We start from the raw sequence: 16,820 nt of genomic DNA on the forward strand, positions 1-16,820 counted from the left end.
GGGCCTTCCCCAGCCTGTCATATTCATGGCTGCAGATTCTGTCTTTTGGGGTGCATCACAGACTGCTCGGAGGGACGAATGTTGGGGGCTTGTTGGTGAACTTTGAAATCTGAGACTCTCAGCTTGAGACCTGGAGGCAGGTTTGGGGCAGGGGTGTCTGTGAGCTCCCTGAAATAGTCCGCAGCACACATCTCCACTTTCCTGGAAAGAGGCGCCCTCCTGAGCTTCCCCCAGTGCTCCGAGGGGCCTGTGCTAGAGGAAAGGTTCAGCGCAGCTGCTGTGTCTCGGCTGATGTCTCCCCACGCGACTTCCAGGCAAGCCTGGAGTTGAAACTCTGGAAGCTGCCGGGGCCTGGCGCTGTTTATAAACACAGCTCTGACGGCAGGCAGGTCAGCTCAGAGCCAGGGCAGGAAGTGATCCTGGGGCATTTGGGGCTTCTTCCTGAATGCTTGTTCCCCCCGCATTCCCTCCAGTGTCAAGGGCAGGCTCCTCTGAGGTGGCAGCTGCCGGGAAATCTGAGTCGTGAACATATGGCCGCCTAAGGGGTGTGCTCCGGGAAGTGGGAGGTGGGGATCCACTGTCCAGCCTGGGCGGGGTGGAGGCTCCCAGGGTGCCAGGATGTCAGCAGGTTCCTGAGCCCACCTGCCTTCGACCAGGCGGCCAGTGTGAACTGTCCACATGACATCGTCTCTCCCTGCTAAGGCCTTGGGCCACTTCCAGAAGAAACATCTTGTCCGCAAGCCTTTTTGTTTTCTGCGCAAGGTAGGAAGTCAGGCCAAGGGAGGTGAGGCATTTGTGTTTTCAAAGCATCACTGACTGAGGCCCAGCAGACCACGCAGGTCCCCATAGCCAGTGTGCTGGTGAGTGAGGGTCCCCGGCAGTGGACGGGAACACCCTGGGGAGCCCAGGGGCCGAGGGGCCGATGCCAGTCCCATGCATGTACTAGGGAGGCTCTGGGCCAGCCACTTCTCTCTGTGAGCCTCGGTTTCCTCACCTATACGATGGGTGTGGTCATTGTGAAATTAGCGACATAGGCCTCGCTGGTGCCTGGCAGGGAGCAGACGCTGGCATCCCGGTTCTTCACCGTCACGGGGCCACGCAGCCCTGATATGGGAAGAGGCTTCTCCCGAGGCTCTTAGGGCAGGACTGGGCCACCCACACGTGCGTCCCTGTCGTTTTGAGCCGGGACAGCCTCTCCGTCTCCAGCAGGATCCCGGCCTGGTACAGCTGGAAGGAATCAGAGTTGACAGACGAGGACCCCGCCAGCAGCCCCGGCTGCTGCAGCCTTGGTGCTGAAATGGGCGGCTAGGCTCCTGGCCTCACCCTGGGGCAGCCGGGAGCTGGAAACCCCAGCGCTTCCTGGCACGGAGGCCGCAGTGTAGACACTCCAGTGGGACTGCCTCTGGCTTTGACCCTCAGGGTCTTTCGAGTGGAGTTTGAATGATTTATCGATTTCTTCGGGTGCCTGCCAGCTTTCCTTACCACCCTTGACACTTGAGCTTTTTCTCCATTCCTCCTGGAAGTTTCTCTTTCCCACCACATCTCATTCATCCCAGGCCAGCTTCAGGGCTGAGGGTGGGTGGCCCCGAAACCCTGCCAGCCCATCCCTCGAGGACACCTGGCTTCTGCAGCCTGTTGAGCCCTCTTTCCCTTTCATGGTCCTACCCTTCATGGAGGGGAGGCCACTGCCAGGCTACCCCACATCAAACGCTAGGGTCAGCTGGGCTCTGTTGTTTGGTTTGATTTCGCTGGAGAGGCACTGTCGGGGGATGAGGGCCAGGTTCTGCCAAGCCTCATTCATCACTTTGGTCCAGGTCCCGCAACAGCCCCTGTGGCTGCTGCCTTCCCCTCGGACCAGTCCCCCAGGGACTCAGGGCGATGTCTGGAGATGTATTTGGTTGTCATGAACTGTGGGTGTTTAGCACCCCACAGTGCCCGGGACGGCCCCAGCGTCCACAGGGCCGAGGGGACGAAACCCTGCTGGAATGATGGGTAGACGTTTCGGAGGCCCCCACAGGCCCGGCCCTGTGTTGCTGTCCGGAGGAGAGTGTGGCAGCAGGGACCGCCTCTGGCTTCAGAGCCAGGTCTGGGTTTGAATCTTGGCACTGCCACCTCTGAGCCGACAGTTCTTCTTTTGTGACAGAGCTCACACACCAGCCTAGCAGGGGTGTTTTAAGGATCAGAGTTAAATATGTAATCACATGACCGACTCGGTTCCCGGCAGGTGATTAGTGCTAAGTAAACTGTGGCTACCGTTGGCGAGACCGAAGGGAAAACATGTCTGTGGCTGACAAGGGTTGAGTGCCCACCCAGCCAGTGCTTTATGTCATTATCCTCCCGACGAAGAGACTGAGGGTCAGAGAGGCACTTGGTATTTGTTGGCAAGGCACTGGCAGAGGCCGTTTACAAGTAAAGCAGGATTCCCAGTTCCTGTCCTGGGGATGCTTTCAGGCTGAAGACAGGGAAAGAGAACCTAAAATAGAAGGGGGGCCTAGTCAGAGGCGCTTTTGCTGCGTTGGCGATGCTGGGGAAAGTTTGATGAGGAGGAGGGAGGGGGCAGGGCTTTGCTGGGAGGGGGCACCGTAGGGGCAGGGCACTCCACCAGCCCCAGCCAAGGCTGGCGCTTCCTGGCGAGTGGGTGTCTCTCACGGCCCCCGCCTCAGGGCCTGGCCTCTGCGGAGTCCCCTGCCTCGCAGCTCTGCCCTCTGAGTTGTGTGTGCTTGCTCCTCCTCAGAACATGGTGATGAGTTTTCGAGTCTCCGACCTTCAGATGCTCCTGGGTTTCGTGGGCCGGAGTAAGAGCGGACTGAAGCACGAGCTCGTCACCAGGGCCCTCCAGCTGGTGCAGTTTGACTGTAGCCCCGAGTTGTTCAAAAAGATCAAGGAGCTGTACGAGACCCGCTACGCCAAGAAGAACTCGGAGCCTGCCCAGCAGCCACACCGGCCCCTGGACCCCCTGACCATGCACTCCACCTACGACCGGGCCGGCGCTGTGCCCAGGACTCCGCTGGCAGGCCCCAATATTGACTACCCCGTGCTCTACGGGAAGTACTTAAACGGACTGGGACGGTTGCCCGCCAAGACCCTTAAGCCAGAAGTCCGCCTGGTGAAGCTGCCCTTCTTTAACATGCTGGATGAGCTGCTGAAGCCCACCGAGTTAGGTGAGTGGCCGCCCCGGGGAGGCTGCGACGGGAGGCCTCGCCTAGGCCCTGTCGCCCAGCCCAGCCACGCAGCCCACCTTTGGTGATGTTCTCTGGCGCGGCCAGGGCGGGAGCCACGGTGGCCAGGGCTGTCCTTCCCTGGAAGCAAAGGGACCATCTTTGATATTGGTCACCCCTTGCTGTGTTACAAGTTACCCTGAAATGGAGCAGTGGGCGTCTGTTAGCTCTCAGGAACCCGCGAGCCGCGTTGCGGGGCGTTGGGGCTCAGGGGCTCTCATGAGGCTCAGTCAGGCTGGAGCCACCTCATCCGGAGGCTCGACCAGGGCTGGAGCAGCCACTTCCTCGTGTGGTGGCTGGCAGGCCGCAGCTCCTCACCGGCTTTTGGCCGTCGTCCCCAGGTCCTCACTGTGCAGCCTCCTGCACGGGCTGCCTGGGCTTCCTCAGCCTGGTGGCTCCCTCACCCTAGGGTAGCGAGCGTGTACGTCCAGCTGGGAGCTGGAGCCCTTTTTATGACCCAGCCTCAGACACGTCTTGCCGTCTCCCCCATGGAGTCCATTGCTCACAGACTCTGTGGCGCAGGCAGGGACCACACCAGGCTGTGACTGCCAGGGCCAAGGGTGACCAGGGTCACCTGGGAACCTGGTTTCCCTGCTTATTCCCCATGGAAAGGGGGCTGGTCAGTGGCATCGGCCTTCCCTCCTTCCCCCAGGCTCTGGTTCCTCGTTGGCAGCCTGCAGGTATGGCCTTGGTCAGCGGGCTCAGGTCACTGCCAGGCTGTGTGCACCAGGCGTGCTGGGGGCTCAGGGCGATCCCAGGCAGAGGAGAGGTGCTGGGCTCCACGCTTCTCTCTCTCATGTCTTTGTCTGCAAGCACTGACTGAGCAGGAACTGTGTGTCAGGACCTCGCAGCCCGCAGCAGTGTGGACAGGCCCCTGGCGCCTCCCAGCAGCCGTGACCATTCAGGCTGCAGGTGGGTATCAAGCCCGGTCTCTGCCTCAACCATAGCCCTGAGCTCAGGGCCAGGGAGGCCAGAGCAGCCCCAGCCTCCAGGGCAGGGAGAGTGCAGCCTCTGGGACTCCCAGTTAGGGAGCAGAACATCCTGGACCTTTTGCGGACCTGTGCCCCGAGGCGCTCAGATTTTACCAGGTCCTCTGTGTGCCTGGAGGTCTCTTCTTCCTACCTTCCTTCCCCTGCCCCCACTCTTTCCTTCGCCGTAAATGTCACGCAGTAAACGTCGGAGTGCAGTAAACGTGGGAGTGCCCGCTGGGTGGGTGCGTGATGGGCACCAGGCATGGACACGCAGCAGGGAACGGGACCAAGGCCGCGAGGTTCAGGAAGCCTCTGCACGCCCCCTCCCACCCTGCTGACCCAGCGACCTGCCTGGTCCCTGCTGTGGCCTGAGGGCTCCTCTCTGGCACGCTTCAGTCCACTGGGTGCCAGCTGGCCCCGCTCCCCTGCCCCGGGAGGCAGGGTCAATGAGGGTGTGGGGAAGGGGAACTGGCCGCCATTCCCCTCCCACCTACAGCCCTGGGACTTTGTGAGGTTAGGTTGGAGGGGCTGGGCTTCCAAGTGAGGATGGAGGAGGTGGAGGAGGTAGGAAGATGCTGCCAGTGGTTCCTGAGACAGTGAGGCTCCTCCCTCCAGCCTGAGGCTCCGCCTTCCAAGTGAGGCTCCGCCTCCACCTTTTTTCTTTTGCAGGAGGTGTCTAGCGGCAGCCTCCTGGGGAGCAGGTTGGCCCAGCAGCACCTGTCCTGGGGGACTCGGGGCCTTGGCCTGACTTTCCCGGCCTTTGCTGCCTCATGAGGGAAGCAGTTCCCCCTGGCGGGTTCTTGGGCAGAGTCGGCTATCTCTGAAGCTTGGGCCTTGGGAAGGACCTGCATCACAGGGAGGCTGGGCTTTCCCGGGAGCGGCAGGGCAGGCTTGGTCCAGGGCGGGGGACGGGGCTGACCGTCTTCCTTCCTGCACGGGGACCAGTAGCTCCATCCCACAATGCATCGTTGTGCCCTGAGCCCCCAGGGACCCCGGTCACCTGATCTCCGGGAGAGCCAGCTCCCCTGTCTACACCAGTATGACTCTGCTGGCGGCTCAGAACAAAGAGGCCAACCCCACCCTACCTCTCCTTCCCACGGGCTCCCTCTCCATCCTAGGCCGCCAGGTGAACCCCCTTTCCTGGATTCCCATGCTCTTGGGGGACCCCCCCCCGGGGAATGCCTGGGTCCTTAGAGGTTTCCTGGAGCATAGACCCTGGCCCCAAAGCAGTGCTCCCCTTGGTTTCAGGGCCTGAGATGCCATCCCTCCACCCCGATCCTGGGCTGTGTCCCTCCCCAGGGTGCACTCTGTGGTGCTGGCCTTGCGGGGGGCCGCCTCAGGAGGACCCAGTTCCACTGGCTTCCCCCTTGCCCCCGCCTCTGGCTGTGACCCACCGGCCAGCGTGAGGCCCACTGCTCTGGTCCTTTTCCCCGGAATAGCCGCCGGCCGGCTCCAGGATGGAGACTGCGCCAGGCGGACAGGAGCCATAAATCACGTGGCGCGGAATGCTGGGCTGGGGGAGGGGGTGACAGAGCTGCAGAGCAGGCTACGGGGGCCTCAGGCCACAGATGATCGGCTCCAATGGGAGGTACTGTGTGTGGGGACGGGGCTGGCGCCCAGAACAGTGCGGAGAATGGCCCAAGGTCACACAGCGGCCTGCCTTCCCTTATTCTGAGCCAACTAGGTCCTGCCTCTGAGCGGAGGCTCTGACCTGGACCTCGTGAAGACTAGGGACCCTGTCCTGCCTCTCAGCAAGGAAGCCCGCCCCACCCCTTCCCAGCCCGCACCACCTGGGGAGTCCGACTAGGGGTCCTGACCCTCCTGTCAGGGTACATGGGAAGAGAGGCTGTCAGGAGATGTGGAGCGGAAGGAAGGCACACACTGGCCGGGCACAGAGCTGCTCCTCCAGCGGGCACCCCGAGGAATCTGCCTGCTTGCCCGCCTGCTGTGCAGAGTGGAGCCCCTGTCGCCACGGCTTCAGACGCCCCCAGAGGCAGGAAGCCCTGGCACTAGCCAAGAGCTGCCAGTCAGGCATGTGCTGTGTATAGGCACATGTGCCCTTCAGTCTCTGAAGCCCTTGGGCGAGCATTGCCCAGGCCACAGCAAGGTAGCATGGTCCCTGCTCAGGTGCCACACAGAAGTGCCAGGTGGTGAGCGTCTTGTGGCAGGCAGAGGGCTTTCAGGGGCTGCTGTCGGCAGCGGGAGCCATTCACTCTACATTTGTGAGGAGGTAGCAGTCAGGAAGGTTTCCTGGAGGCAGCAGCTTGCAGTCCAGACCTGAGGGTGACTCCCAAGAAGCCAGGCAGAGAGGAGGGGGCAGAGGAGTGTACTCCAGGCAGAGATGGGGGGCAGGGGAGTGTACTCCAGGCAGAGGGCAGTGAGGGCAGAGGCCGATGGCCAGAGAGGGCTCATTCACAGGGCTGAATGGAGTCCATTGTGGCCAGAGTGTGGTGTGCCCAGGAGGAGGGACGCAGCAGCCTGGGCGCAGGCGGCAGAGGCTGGAACCCAAGAATGGTGGGTCCAGGGAAGGTTGAAAACTACCCTCCTTTCCCCAAGGGCTGCAGCGCCCCTGAGGTTCTGGTATGATTTTGGGGGTCAGTGAGGAAACTGAGAGGTGCAGGAGGCAAGTGGCCACCTGCCTTCCACAGGCAGGCCTGCTGCCCGCCCAGGCCCACCATCTGTCCGTCTGCACACTGGGAGCCTGGGGGGGCACGGGGCATCCTGTGTCACTGTCCCATGTTTGGGGTAGTCTGACCCACTCGGCCTGCTGGCACTTCCCATGCCTATGATTGGGGAACAAGGGGACTCTGCCAGCTCTGCCCCAGGTCCTGGCCTTCTGGTTGAGGAGGAGGGATGGGCCCACCGCTACCAGCTAGGGGACTGCTGGCAGCCACCCCCACATCCCACTGGTCCTTCTCCTATCCCCTGTGGCCCCTGCCTTGCCCAGCCCAGCTCCCCCACCTGCCCGCCAGCCACAGTCTCCTGCTCTGCTTCCTGCCCACTGGTCCCCCTCCCATGGCAGCCTGTGAATGTTCTCACTGATGGATGGAGCTGTCAGCACCGCCCCCTGTGCCTAGCCGGGGCACCTGTTCCCCACCCCTCCAGGACAGTGCCCCCTGTGTCCCTCATACCTGACTGTGCTGCCTCTACTCTTGATCTGGGGGACCTGGGGTGGAGAATTGGTGCTGGTAGCTTTTAGCTGGACAGGGCGGGGCTGGGAGTTAGAGAACTTGTATGTGCTGGGGAGGGGACAGCCTGGAGGAGGGGGCCAGCACATGGACCAGCTGGAGGCGGAATGGTCCCATCTGATCAGCTTTTTTTAAATTTTTTTATTTTTGAGGTAGAGTCTTGCTCTGTCGCCCAGCCTAGAGTGCAGTGGCCGGATCTTGGCTCACTGCAAGCTCCGCCTCCCGGGTTCAGGCCATTCTCCTGCCTCAGCCTCCCGAGTAGCTGGGACTGCAGGCGCCCGCCACCGCGCCCGGCTAGTTTTTTGTATTTTTCGGTAGAGACGGGGTTTCACTGTGTTAGCCACGATGGTCTCTATCTCCTGACCTCGTGATCCGCCCGCCTCAGCCTCCCAGAAGTGCTGGGATTACAGGCGTGAGCCACCGCGCCCGGCCCCGATCAGCCTTTTAAAATCGCCCCGTGTTTCATTTCTATTTACACTTGCACAATGATGCGCCTGTCCTAGAAAACTGGAGTCAACAGCAGAGCAGCCCGGCTGGCGCCCTGCTGCCCGAGTGGGCCGCCTCAGCGCAGCGGGCCGTGCTTGCCGCCTTCCCCCTTTGCCTGTGTGATTGTAGGAGCGTGTGGCTGTCCTGGCTGCTGTTTTATAACCACCCCCCCATGCTGTGAGCATCTGCTCCTGGCGTTAAATATTCATGTCAGCAGCATCTCGCGAGGCTCCCTGGCAGCCTTGGGTGGAGCCAGCGGCTGGGCCCTTCTTGTTGGGCTCTCGGATTGGGCCCATGGGCTGCTTTGCATGCCCGGGCTGGAGGGCCTGGCTGAGCACCTCATCCCAGAACCAGCTCTGCCTGGCAGGGCCCAGCCTTGCACCTGGCCACAAAGGTGCATCTGGTTCAGCAGCGCCTGTGCCTTGGTCCTGTGGCCCGTGGGTGCCGGGCAGTCCACGAAACCGTCTCCCCCTCGGGGAACTTCATGCTTCAGTGGCCCAACAAGAAGGAGCAGCAGAGTGATGCAGGGAAACTGAGTCGATCCTTGGAGGGAGAAGGTTTGGAGAAAAGCGGGGCGGGGGGTGCAGTTTTTAAATGAGGTACTCAGGGAAGCCTTTGCTTCTGGTTACATTTGTGCAAAGACAAATATAGGGCCATGAGGCTGGTCAGGAGAGGAAGGTTCCAGAAGAGGGAATGGCGTGTGCAGAGTCCCTGAGGCAGCATGGCTGGTAGGGCCCAGGCAGGAGGCCAGGGTGGTGGCCGTGTGTGTGCCAGGGTGGGTGTGGCCCTGAACAGGGGTGCTGAGGGCCAGGGGTCTCCTGCAGAGCCAGCCCAGGGAGCAGGCTCTGGCTGCTGCGACCAGCAGAGCTGGGGGCAGGTGTCCGCGTCGGGTGGCATTTGAAAGCAGAACTGACAGGACTGGCTGGGGGAGTGGATGTTTGCAGGAAGCAGAGACAGGGGCTGCGTGGATGCCACCTGGGTTTCTGGCCCCAAACAGCTGACCCCGAGGGCAGAAGAGAAGGTTTGCGGTAGCCCCTCTTCCTGAGGGCCAGCCACAGCCCCTTCCCCAGCAGAGGGGGGCCAGGTGTTTGGGGGGATCCGTGAGCGGCCTGGGGCGAGTGGCACAGCAGAGCAGTCAGAGCACAGGGCATCTCCCGGGTCCCCAGCAGAGAAGCACAGCCTGGCCTCCCCCAGAGGGAGCCTCCCAGGGCAGGGACCCCAGAGTTTTGGTCTTCAATGACTGGGCCCTTTCTGCCCCGGGCATGGACTTGCTGCTTATTGGGGACCCACCCTCCTCCCCTAATTCCTCCTGAGACACTGAGGGATGGAGTGTCCGTGTTTTCACCTCTGACCCAGCCTGGAAGCTCAAGGCCCAGCTCAGGTGTCGGCTCCTGTGAGGCCTCCCTGCCCCGAACCATTGCTCCCCAGCGCTTGGGGCAGATCTGGGCGCGTCTACAGGTGGCCTGTGTGCCCCACCCTCCCAATTAGGCGGCCTTCCTCAGGGGCCCAGCTGGGCATCCACAGCCCATCACCTCTGCAGAGACTGGCTGTGCCCTCAGCACATAAACGGGAACAGGCTGTGGCACTGTGGCCCTTGTGGCAACGCCACTGCTGCGGTAGCACCCTCTTCCTGAGGGCCAGCCACAGACCCGGCACCGGTTCCCGCAGAAACGGGTCAGCATGGGCCGGTGCAGGCTCAGGCCACAAAGGCCCTGGCAGGGCTGGGATCTGAGCCCAGGCAGTCTGGCTTCTTTTTTTTTTTTTTTTTTTTTTTTTTGAGACAGAGTCTTGCTCTGTGGCCCAGGCTGGAGTGCAGTGGCACAACCTCGGCTCACTGCGAGCTCCGCCTCCTGGGTTCACGCCATTCTGCCTTAGCTTCCCGAGTAGCTGGGCTTCCCGTGAGCCACCACACCCAGCCGGCAGTCTGAGCTTCTGAGCCTAAAGCAGATGTACTTTTTACATCGTTACCTGTTCTCGTGGGTTTTAATTGAGAAAGTTCCAAGACGGTGCTGGCAGTTGAGGTCCGATGCCACGGCTCCGGTTCTTGTAAAGGCCCTTGTCATAGGTGCAGGCCACACTGCTGTGTGCACTGCCGTCCTGGGAGCACCTTTCCAGGAGCGGGCAGTCTCTGCTCATAACACAGACAGTGTGGCCTGCGAAGCTGATGAATTCCAGCCTTTACCAGGGCAGTTCGCCATCCTTGTTCTGAAGGGCTTGCCCGTCATCTTGTCTCCCGGCCACTCCAAGGCAGCCATTGTGGCCAGATTCTCTCTCCCCCACGCTCCTCCGATATTTTTTTACACTTATAGACAAATAGGCATTTACTCAGATTCCTTCCCTCCGTTTTCATTACACAAGCGATGGCAGGGCATGCATGCCGCTCAGCGTTTTTGATTTACGTCTAAGTATGTTTTTTAATGTAGACACAGTCTTGCTGTGTTGCCCAGGCTGGTCTCGCACTTCTGAACCCAAGCAATCTTCCCTCCTCAGCCTCCTGCGCCACAGGGATGACAGCTGCACACCAGCACACCTGGCTCAGGCTCATTTAAAAACGGTTTTTTAGAGACAAGGTCTCACTATGTTACCCAGGCTAGTCTCCAACTACTGTGCTAAAGCGATCCTCCTACCTTGGCCTCCTAAAGTGCTGGGATTACAGGCATGAGCCGCCGTACCCGGCCTGCCAGTCTCTGAATGCATGTTTCCATTTACTGAAGGAAAATACCTTGAGTGGGATTCCTGGGTGCTGGGGTAGGTCTGTGCTTACCTTTATAAGGGCAGTTTCCCAAAGTGATTGTATTGTCTTATAACCCCACCAGCAGAGAGTTTGCTCTACACCCTCGCCACCTCGTAGAGTTGCCAGTCTTTTCATTTTAGCCATGCTAGTGGATGTGTAGAGAGATATTTTACTTTATTTTATCTCATTTTATTTTATTGATACGGAGCCGCACTCTGTCACCCAGGCTGGAGTGCAGTGACCCAGTCTCGATTCACTGCAACCTCCGCCTCCTGGGTTTAAGCGATTCTCCTTAGCCTCCCGAGTAGCTGGGATTACAGGCGTGTGTCACCATGCCTGGCTAATTTTTGTATTTTTAGTAGAGATGGGGTTACCATATTGTCCAGGCTGGTCTTGAACTCCTGACCTCAAGCGATCCACCCGCCTTGGCCTCCACAGTGCTGGGATTCCAGGCATGAGCCACTGCGCCTGGCCTGTGTGTGTAGAGAGGATTTATACCAGTCTTAGATTTCTCACACAAATCGCAGGGACCTGAAATACTGGCTGATATTTTGTGGAGGATTTTACATCTGTGTTCGTGAGGGGCATTTATTGGTAATTTTCCTTCCTTGACGCCGTGTTGTGAGGTTTTGGTATCAGAGTTATGCTGGCCTTGTAAAATAGGTAGTATTCTTTCCTTCTCTGTTGTTTGAAAGAGTTTACGTACAGTTTATGTGGTTTCTTTCCAAAATGTTTTATAGAATTCACCAATATGGACCTGCAGTTTTCTTTTTCTTTTTCTTTTTTTTTTTTTTGAGATGGGGTCTGGTTCTGTTGCCCAGGCTGGAGTGCAGTGGTGCGATCACGGCTCACTGCAGCCTCCACCTCCTGGGCTCAAGCGATCCTCCTGCCTCAGCCTCCAAGGTAGCTGGGACTACAGGTGGTGCGCACCTCCACACCTGGCTAATTTAAAAAATTTTTGTGGAGACAGGGTCTCACTATGTTGCCCAGGCTGGCCTCAAACTCCTGGGCTCAAGCGATCCGCCCACCTCAGCCCCTGAAGTGCTGGGATTACAGGCGTGAGCCACCGCGCCCGACCTGGACCTGCAGTTTTCAGAAAAGGTTTTAATTATGGATCCAAATTCCTTAACAGGTAACAAACTTTTCAAACTTCCTGTATCTGTTGGTACCCGTTTTGGTAATGTGCATCTTTGGAAGAATTTGTCACTGAGTTGTCAGATTCATTGGCATGAAGGTACACCTTTTCTTCCCCTGTTGGACCAAAAAGCGGTAGGGTCTGTACTGTGGTTCTCTTTCATTTCTGATATGGGTAGTTTGTGTTCTCACTGTCTTTTTGTTGTTCAGCTAGAGTTTCGTTCGTTTGTTTTTGTTTTTGTGTTTTGGGGGTTTTTTTGAAAACAGTCTCGCTCTGTCGCCCAGGCAGTAGTGTGATCTCCACTCACTGCAACCTCCACCTCCCAGCTTCAAGCAGTTCTCCTGCCTCAGCCTCCCAAGTAGCTGGGATTACAGGTGCCTGAACCACGCCTGGCTAATTTTTTTTTTTTTTTTTGAGACGCCACACCATGCTGTTTTTTTTTTTAAGAGATGGGGCAGCCAGGTGCAGTGGCTCATGCCTGTAATCCCAGCACTTTGGGAGACCAAGGCGGGCAGATCATCTGAGGTTGGGAGTTCAAGACCAGCCTGACCAACATGGAGAAACCCTGTCTCTGCTAAAAATACAAAATTAGCTGGGCGTGGTGGCTCATACCTGTAATCCCAGCTGCTTTGGGAGGCTGAGGCAAGAGGATCGTTTGAACCCACGAGGCAGAGGTTGTGGTGAGCCGAGATGATGCCATTGCACTCCAGCCTGGGTGACAAGGGTGAAACAAAGTCTCAAAAAAAAAAAAAAAAAGATGGGGCTGGCCGAGCGCAATGGCTCACGTCTGTAATCCCAGCATTTTGAGAGGTTGAGGTGGGCAGATCACCTGAAGTCACGAATTTGAAATGAGCCTGGCCAACATGGTGAAATCCGATTTCTACTAAAAATACAATAATTAGCCAGGCGTGGTGGCTGTTCGGGAGGCTGAGACAGGAGAATTGCTTGAACCTGGGAGACGGAGGTTGCAGTGAGCCGAGATCATGCCATTGTACTCCAGCCTGGGCGACAGGGTGAGACTCCATCTCAAAAACAAAACAAACAAACAGAAAGAACAGTGTTTTCTGACTGCGCCTCTGCTTGTCAGTTCAGTTGTAAGTAATAGGGTAGGGCCCAGGCTTGTGAGCGCCATGGCCTTCATCCCGTCAGTACCTCCGGCGCCACCTCTGTCCATGTGACGCCATGGCCACCTTGCAAGCACGAGGAGAGCAAGGGCCGGGTCCATTTTGTACTTAGGAGGGAGGAGGGATGGCAGGTCCTGCAGGCCTGGCTGGGTCCAGCTCTCCCCCCAGGCAGCTGGGCATTTTTCAGCCTTGCTAAATAGACGCCTGCATCCCATGGGCTGCAAAGGGCACTGGCTCTCTGAGTGGCCCTCAACAGGACACGGGCCGTGGTGAGTGGCCCCGAGAAGGGGATGGGCGGGAGTCCTCCCTCATTCTCCTCCCTCATCCTCCTCCCTGGGCGGCCCCCACCTCTGCCCCACATATCTGTCCCGCCAGCTTCCCATTTCCTGTTTCCTGATCTGAAGAGGAGAAGGCCGGGAAAAGCGACTGGGCTCGGGGGACCTGCCAGGGACCAGACATGCCCATGACCCTGTGTTTGTCTTCAGTCCCACAGAACAACGAGAAGCTTCAGGAGAGCCCGTGCATCTTCGCGTTGACGCCAAGACAGGTGGAGTTGATCCGGAACTCCAGGTGCGCGGCTCCCCCCCAGCCCCGTGCCCTGCCGCCCGCCCGCTTTCTCCTGGGCTCACTGGAAGAGCCGGCAGCCACGCCCACTGCAGGCCCGGCTCGGGCTCAGTCCAGAACCGTGCTGCAAGGCAGTGGCCGGGTTCGCTGCCTTCCAGAAAACCCCATCCTGAGTCTCACCTGCTGGACTGTGTGCTCACTGCCTGTACCCTGCAGCCCGCTAGAGAGAGGCGGACTGACTGTCTGTCACCTTTTAACACGGTCTTGCCCTCTGCATGTGGGACCATCCTGGGCGCTGCAGGGTGCTGAGTAGCATTCCTCGCCTCCACCCACTCCATGCCGAGAGCACACCCATGTTGTGACAGCCACAGATGTCCCCAAACGTTGTCCAGTGTCCCCTGGGGCAGGATAACACGGGTGAGACCTCCCTGGGTTATTGGATTCCACGTACCCCCAAGAGACTCTGCGTCCCATAATCCTCTGCCCTGCTGAGGTCCCAGAAGGCTGCGCACATTGAAATCCACACCCTGAGTTGGAGGGGGAGAGAGGAGGTGAATCCCGGGAGCTGGGGTGCCTGGTTTACACTGCCCGCCTTATCCGGAATTTATTCTGGTGTCCAGCATGAGCAGGAAGTTAGGTGTTTTGTTTTGTTTGTTTTTGAGACTGAGTTTCACTCTTGTTGCCCAGGCTGGAGTGCAGTGGCACGATCTTGGCTTCCTGCAACTTCCACCTCCCGTATTCAAGCGGTTCTCCTGCCTCAACCTCCCAGGTAGCTGGGATTACAGGCGCCTGCTACCTCGCCCAGCTGTTCTTGTATTTTTAGTAGAAATGGGGTTTTGCCATGTTGGTCAGGCTGGTCTCGAACTCCTGACTCAGGTGATTCACCCACCTCAGCCTCCCAGAGTGCTGGAATTACAGGCGTGAACCACCGCGCCCGGCCAAAGTCAGGTTTTTTCCCAGATAATGAACACAGGGTTTACCCCTGCGCACCGTGGATAGTGAGGTGGGATCGTTCCCTCGGATGTCCCCAGACACTGCGTGGTGTCCCCGCCCTCAGATGAGGACGGTTGAGCTCTAGCAGGTGAGGGGCCAATGTGGCTGCCCTGTGCCCTGCTCCTCCCTCAGTCTCTCTAAGGCTGTCCTGCCTCCAGCTGAGACAGATTCCTGCCGGGGCAGCCTCATGGTGGGTGCTGGACCCTCAGGACAGGGGAGGCCTTTTGCCCAGGTCACCCCTGAGTCCGTGGCAGGGCTGGGCTGGGCGCCCCCATTTGATGCCCAGCTTCTCATGCCCAGCTGCTTCAGACCCACCGCCTCTACTTGCTGTGGGGCCAGGTTCCCGGGGCCTCCCAGCCTGGCCCTCACACCTAGTAAGGGTTCAGAACCAGCTGAGCCAGGCTTGGCCACGGAGGCCTCTCTGCCTGGGTGACCCAAGGTGGTGATGTCACCTTCCTCCTCTTCGTTGTCTGTGAACCTGGGTCCACACAGCTCCACCCGCACTGCGTCCCTGCTACGGGGTGCTCGAGCCAGCCACACAGTATAAAAAAATCAGTTTGGGTTTCTTCTCAGAAAGCTTCTGGACATTTCCTTTTCTTTTTTTTTCTTTTTTTGAGACGGAGTCGCTCTGTCGCCAGGCTGGAGTGCAGTGGCGCGATCTCGGCTCACTGCAAGCTCCGCCTCCTGGGTTCAAGCGATATTCTTCTCCTGACTCCGCCTCGCGAGTAGCTGGGACTACAGGCATGTGCCACCATGCCTGGCTAATTTTTGTATTTTTAGTAGAGACAGGGTTTCACCATGTTGGCCAGGATGATCTCGATCTCTTGACCTCGTGATCCACCCGCCTCTGCCTCCCAAAGTGCTGGGATTACAGGCATGAACCACCGTGCCCGACCCGCATTTGTATTTCTTAACGTTGAGATATGATTTGCATGCCATAGAATACGCAGTTTTTAAGTGTGTCATTGAGTGGGTTCTCGTGGATCAATAGGTAGTGCAGCTCCCACCACTGCCTAGTCTCGGAGCAATTGTGTCCGTCCCCATCAGCCACCACCTTTCATCCGCTGGCCCCCACGCATCCCCTCCTATCTCCGTAAATGGGCTTGTCCTAGACATTTCGTAGAAGTGGAGTCACACACTGTGGCTTTTTTAAATGATTATTATTTGAGACGGAATCTCACTCTGTTGTCCAAGCTGGAGTGCAGTGTCGCGATCTCAGCTCACTGCAACCTCCGCCTCCCAGGTTCAAGTGATTCTCTTGCCTCAGACTCCTGAGTAGCTAGGATTACAGGCATGTACCACCGCATTCAGCTGATGTTTGTATTTTTAGTAAAGACGAGGTTTCATCATGTTGCCCAGGTTGGTCTGGAACCCCTGACCTCAGGTGACCCACCCACCTCCGCCCCCCAAAGTGTTGGGGTTACTGGCGTGAGCCACCTGCCCTGTGTGTCCTTTTGTGTCTGGCATCTCTCACTGGGCGGGACGTCCTCACGGTACACCTGTGCTGAGGCCCGGGTCAGCCTGGCTCCTTTCCGTGGCTGGGTCACGTGCCGTGTGTATTGGTCCTTCCGTCTGTGGAAGAACACTCAGGCTGCCGCTACTTTGTGGCTGTCGTGGTCATTTCTGCTGTGAACATGCAGGGATGCGTCTTTGGGTGGAGAGACTTTAGCTCTTCTCCTGGTGGTGTTTCTTATTAAAGTTTATTCTCAGGTGTTAACTGGGTTTTTTTTGTTTTTTTTTAATTTGGAGAGTGTTTCTCTTTGTTACCCAGGCTGGCGTGCAGTGGTGCAATCATAGCTCACTGCAGCCTCCGCCTCCACGGGTTCAGACGATCCTCCTGCCTCAGCCTCCAAGCAGCCGGGACCACAGGTGTGCACCACCATGCCCGGATAATTTTTTGTATTTTTTGTAGAGACAGTTTCACCATGTTGCCCAGGCTGGTCTCAAATTCCTGGGCTCAAGAGCTCCGCCAGCCTCGGCCTCGCAGACTGGGCATTTTCTTGCCATTGTGAGCTGGCTGCTACATTCCAGCATGCACGTTTTAGCTGTTTCCTCGCAGTGAGAGGCACCTGGCTGCCCTCTCTGGTTCAGGGTTTTGCGGTCGATTCTCTTGCATTTTCAGGGAGGCCAGCCCCTCTCCTGACCCCACAGCCACTCCTGTCTCACCTGGCCTGCACAAAAGAGTCCTGGGCCTCAGTTTCCCAGCTCTAGGGGAGGGAGCCTTGTGGGGTGGCGGTCTCCACCTTGTGGGGCAGGCTGAGGTTGTGCCTTCCTCACTCCACTCTCCTTTCCTTTCCTCTGGTTTGCTCCACACCCACAGAGAACTGCAGCCCGGAGTTAAAGCCGTGCAGGTCGTCCTGAGGTATGCCCAGGTGTGCCCACGACCCCAGGGCTGAACCCCCGGCCA

The 16,820-nt window shown here is 58.5% G+C and overlaps 1 protein-coding gene across 1 annotated transcript in view; it reads left to right on the forward strand.

The window, feature by feature from the left end:
* The first annotated feature begins 473 nt into the window (after window positions 1-473).
* PIAS4 (protein inhibitor of activated STAT, 4) overlaps window positions 474-16,820 on the forward strand; it is a 30,476-nt gene continuing 14,129 nt past the window's right edge. Inside the window, exons 1-4 of the mRNA XM_011967350.1 lie at window positions 474-762; window positions 2,735-3,161; window positions 13,342-13,426; window positions 16,734-16,775. Of these exons, the coding sequence (XP_011822740.1) occupies window positions 679-762; window positions 2,735-3,161; window positions 13,342-13,426; window positions 16,734-16,775 (638 nt within the window). The 5' untranslated portion in view covers window positions 474-678. The remainder of the gene's footprint in view (window positions 763-2,734; window positions 3,162-13,341; window positions 13,427-16,733; window positions 16,776-16,820) is intronic.

The sequence above is a fragment of the Mandrillus leucophaeus genome, unplaced genomic scaffold, assembly GCF_000951045.1.
Source record: "Mandrillus leucophaeus isolate KB7577 unplaced genomic scaffold, Mleu.le_1.0 Scaffold8, whole genome shotgun sequence".
In the NCBI taxonomy this organism is placed as follows: Eukaryota; Metazoa; Chordata; class Mammalia; order Primates; family Cercopithecidae; genus Mandrillus; species Mandrillus leucophaeus.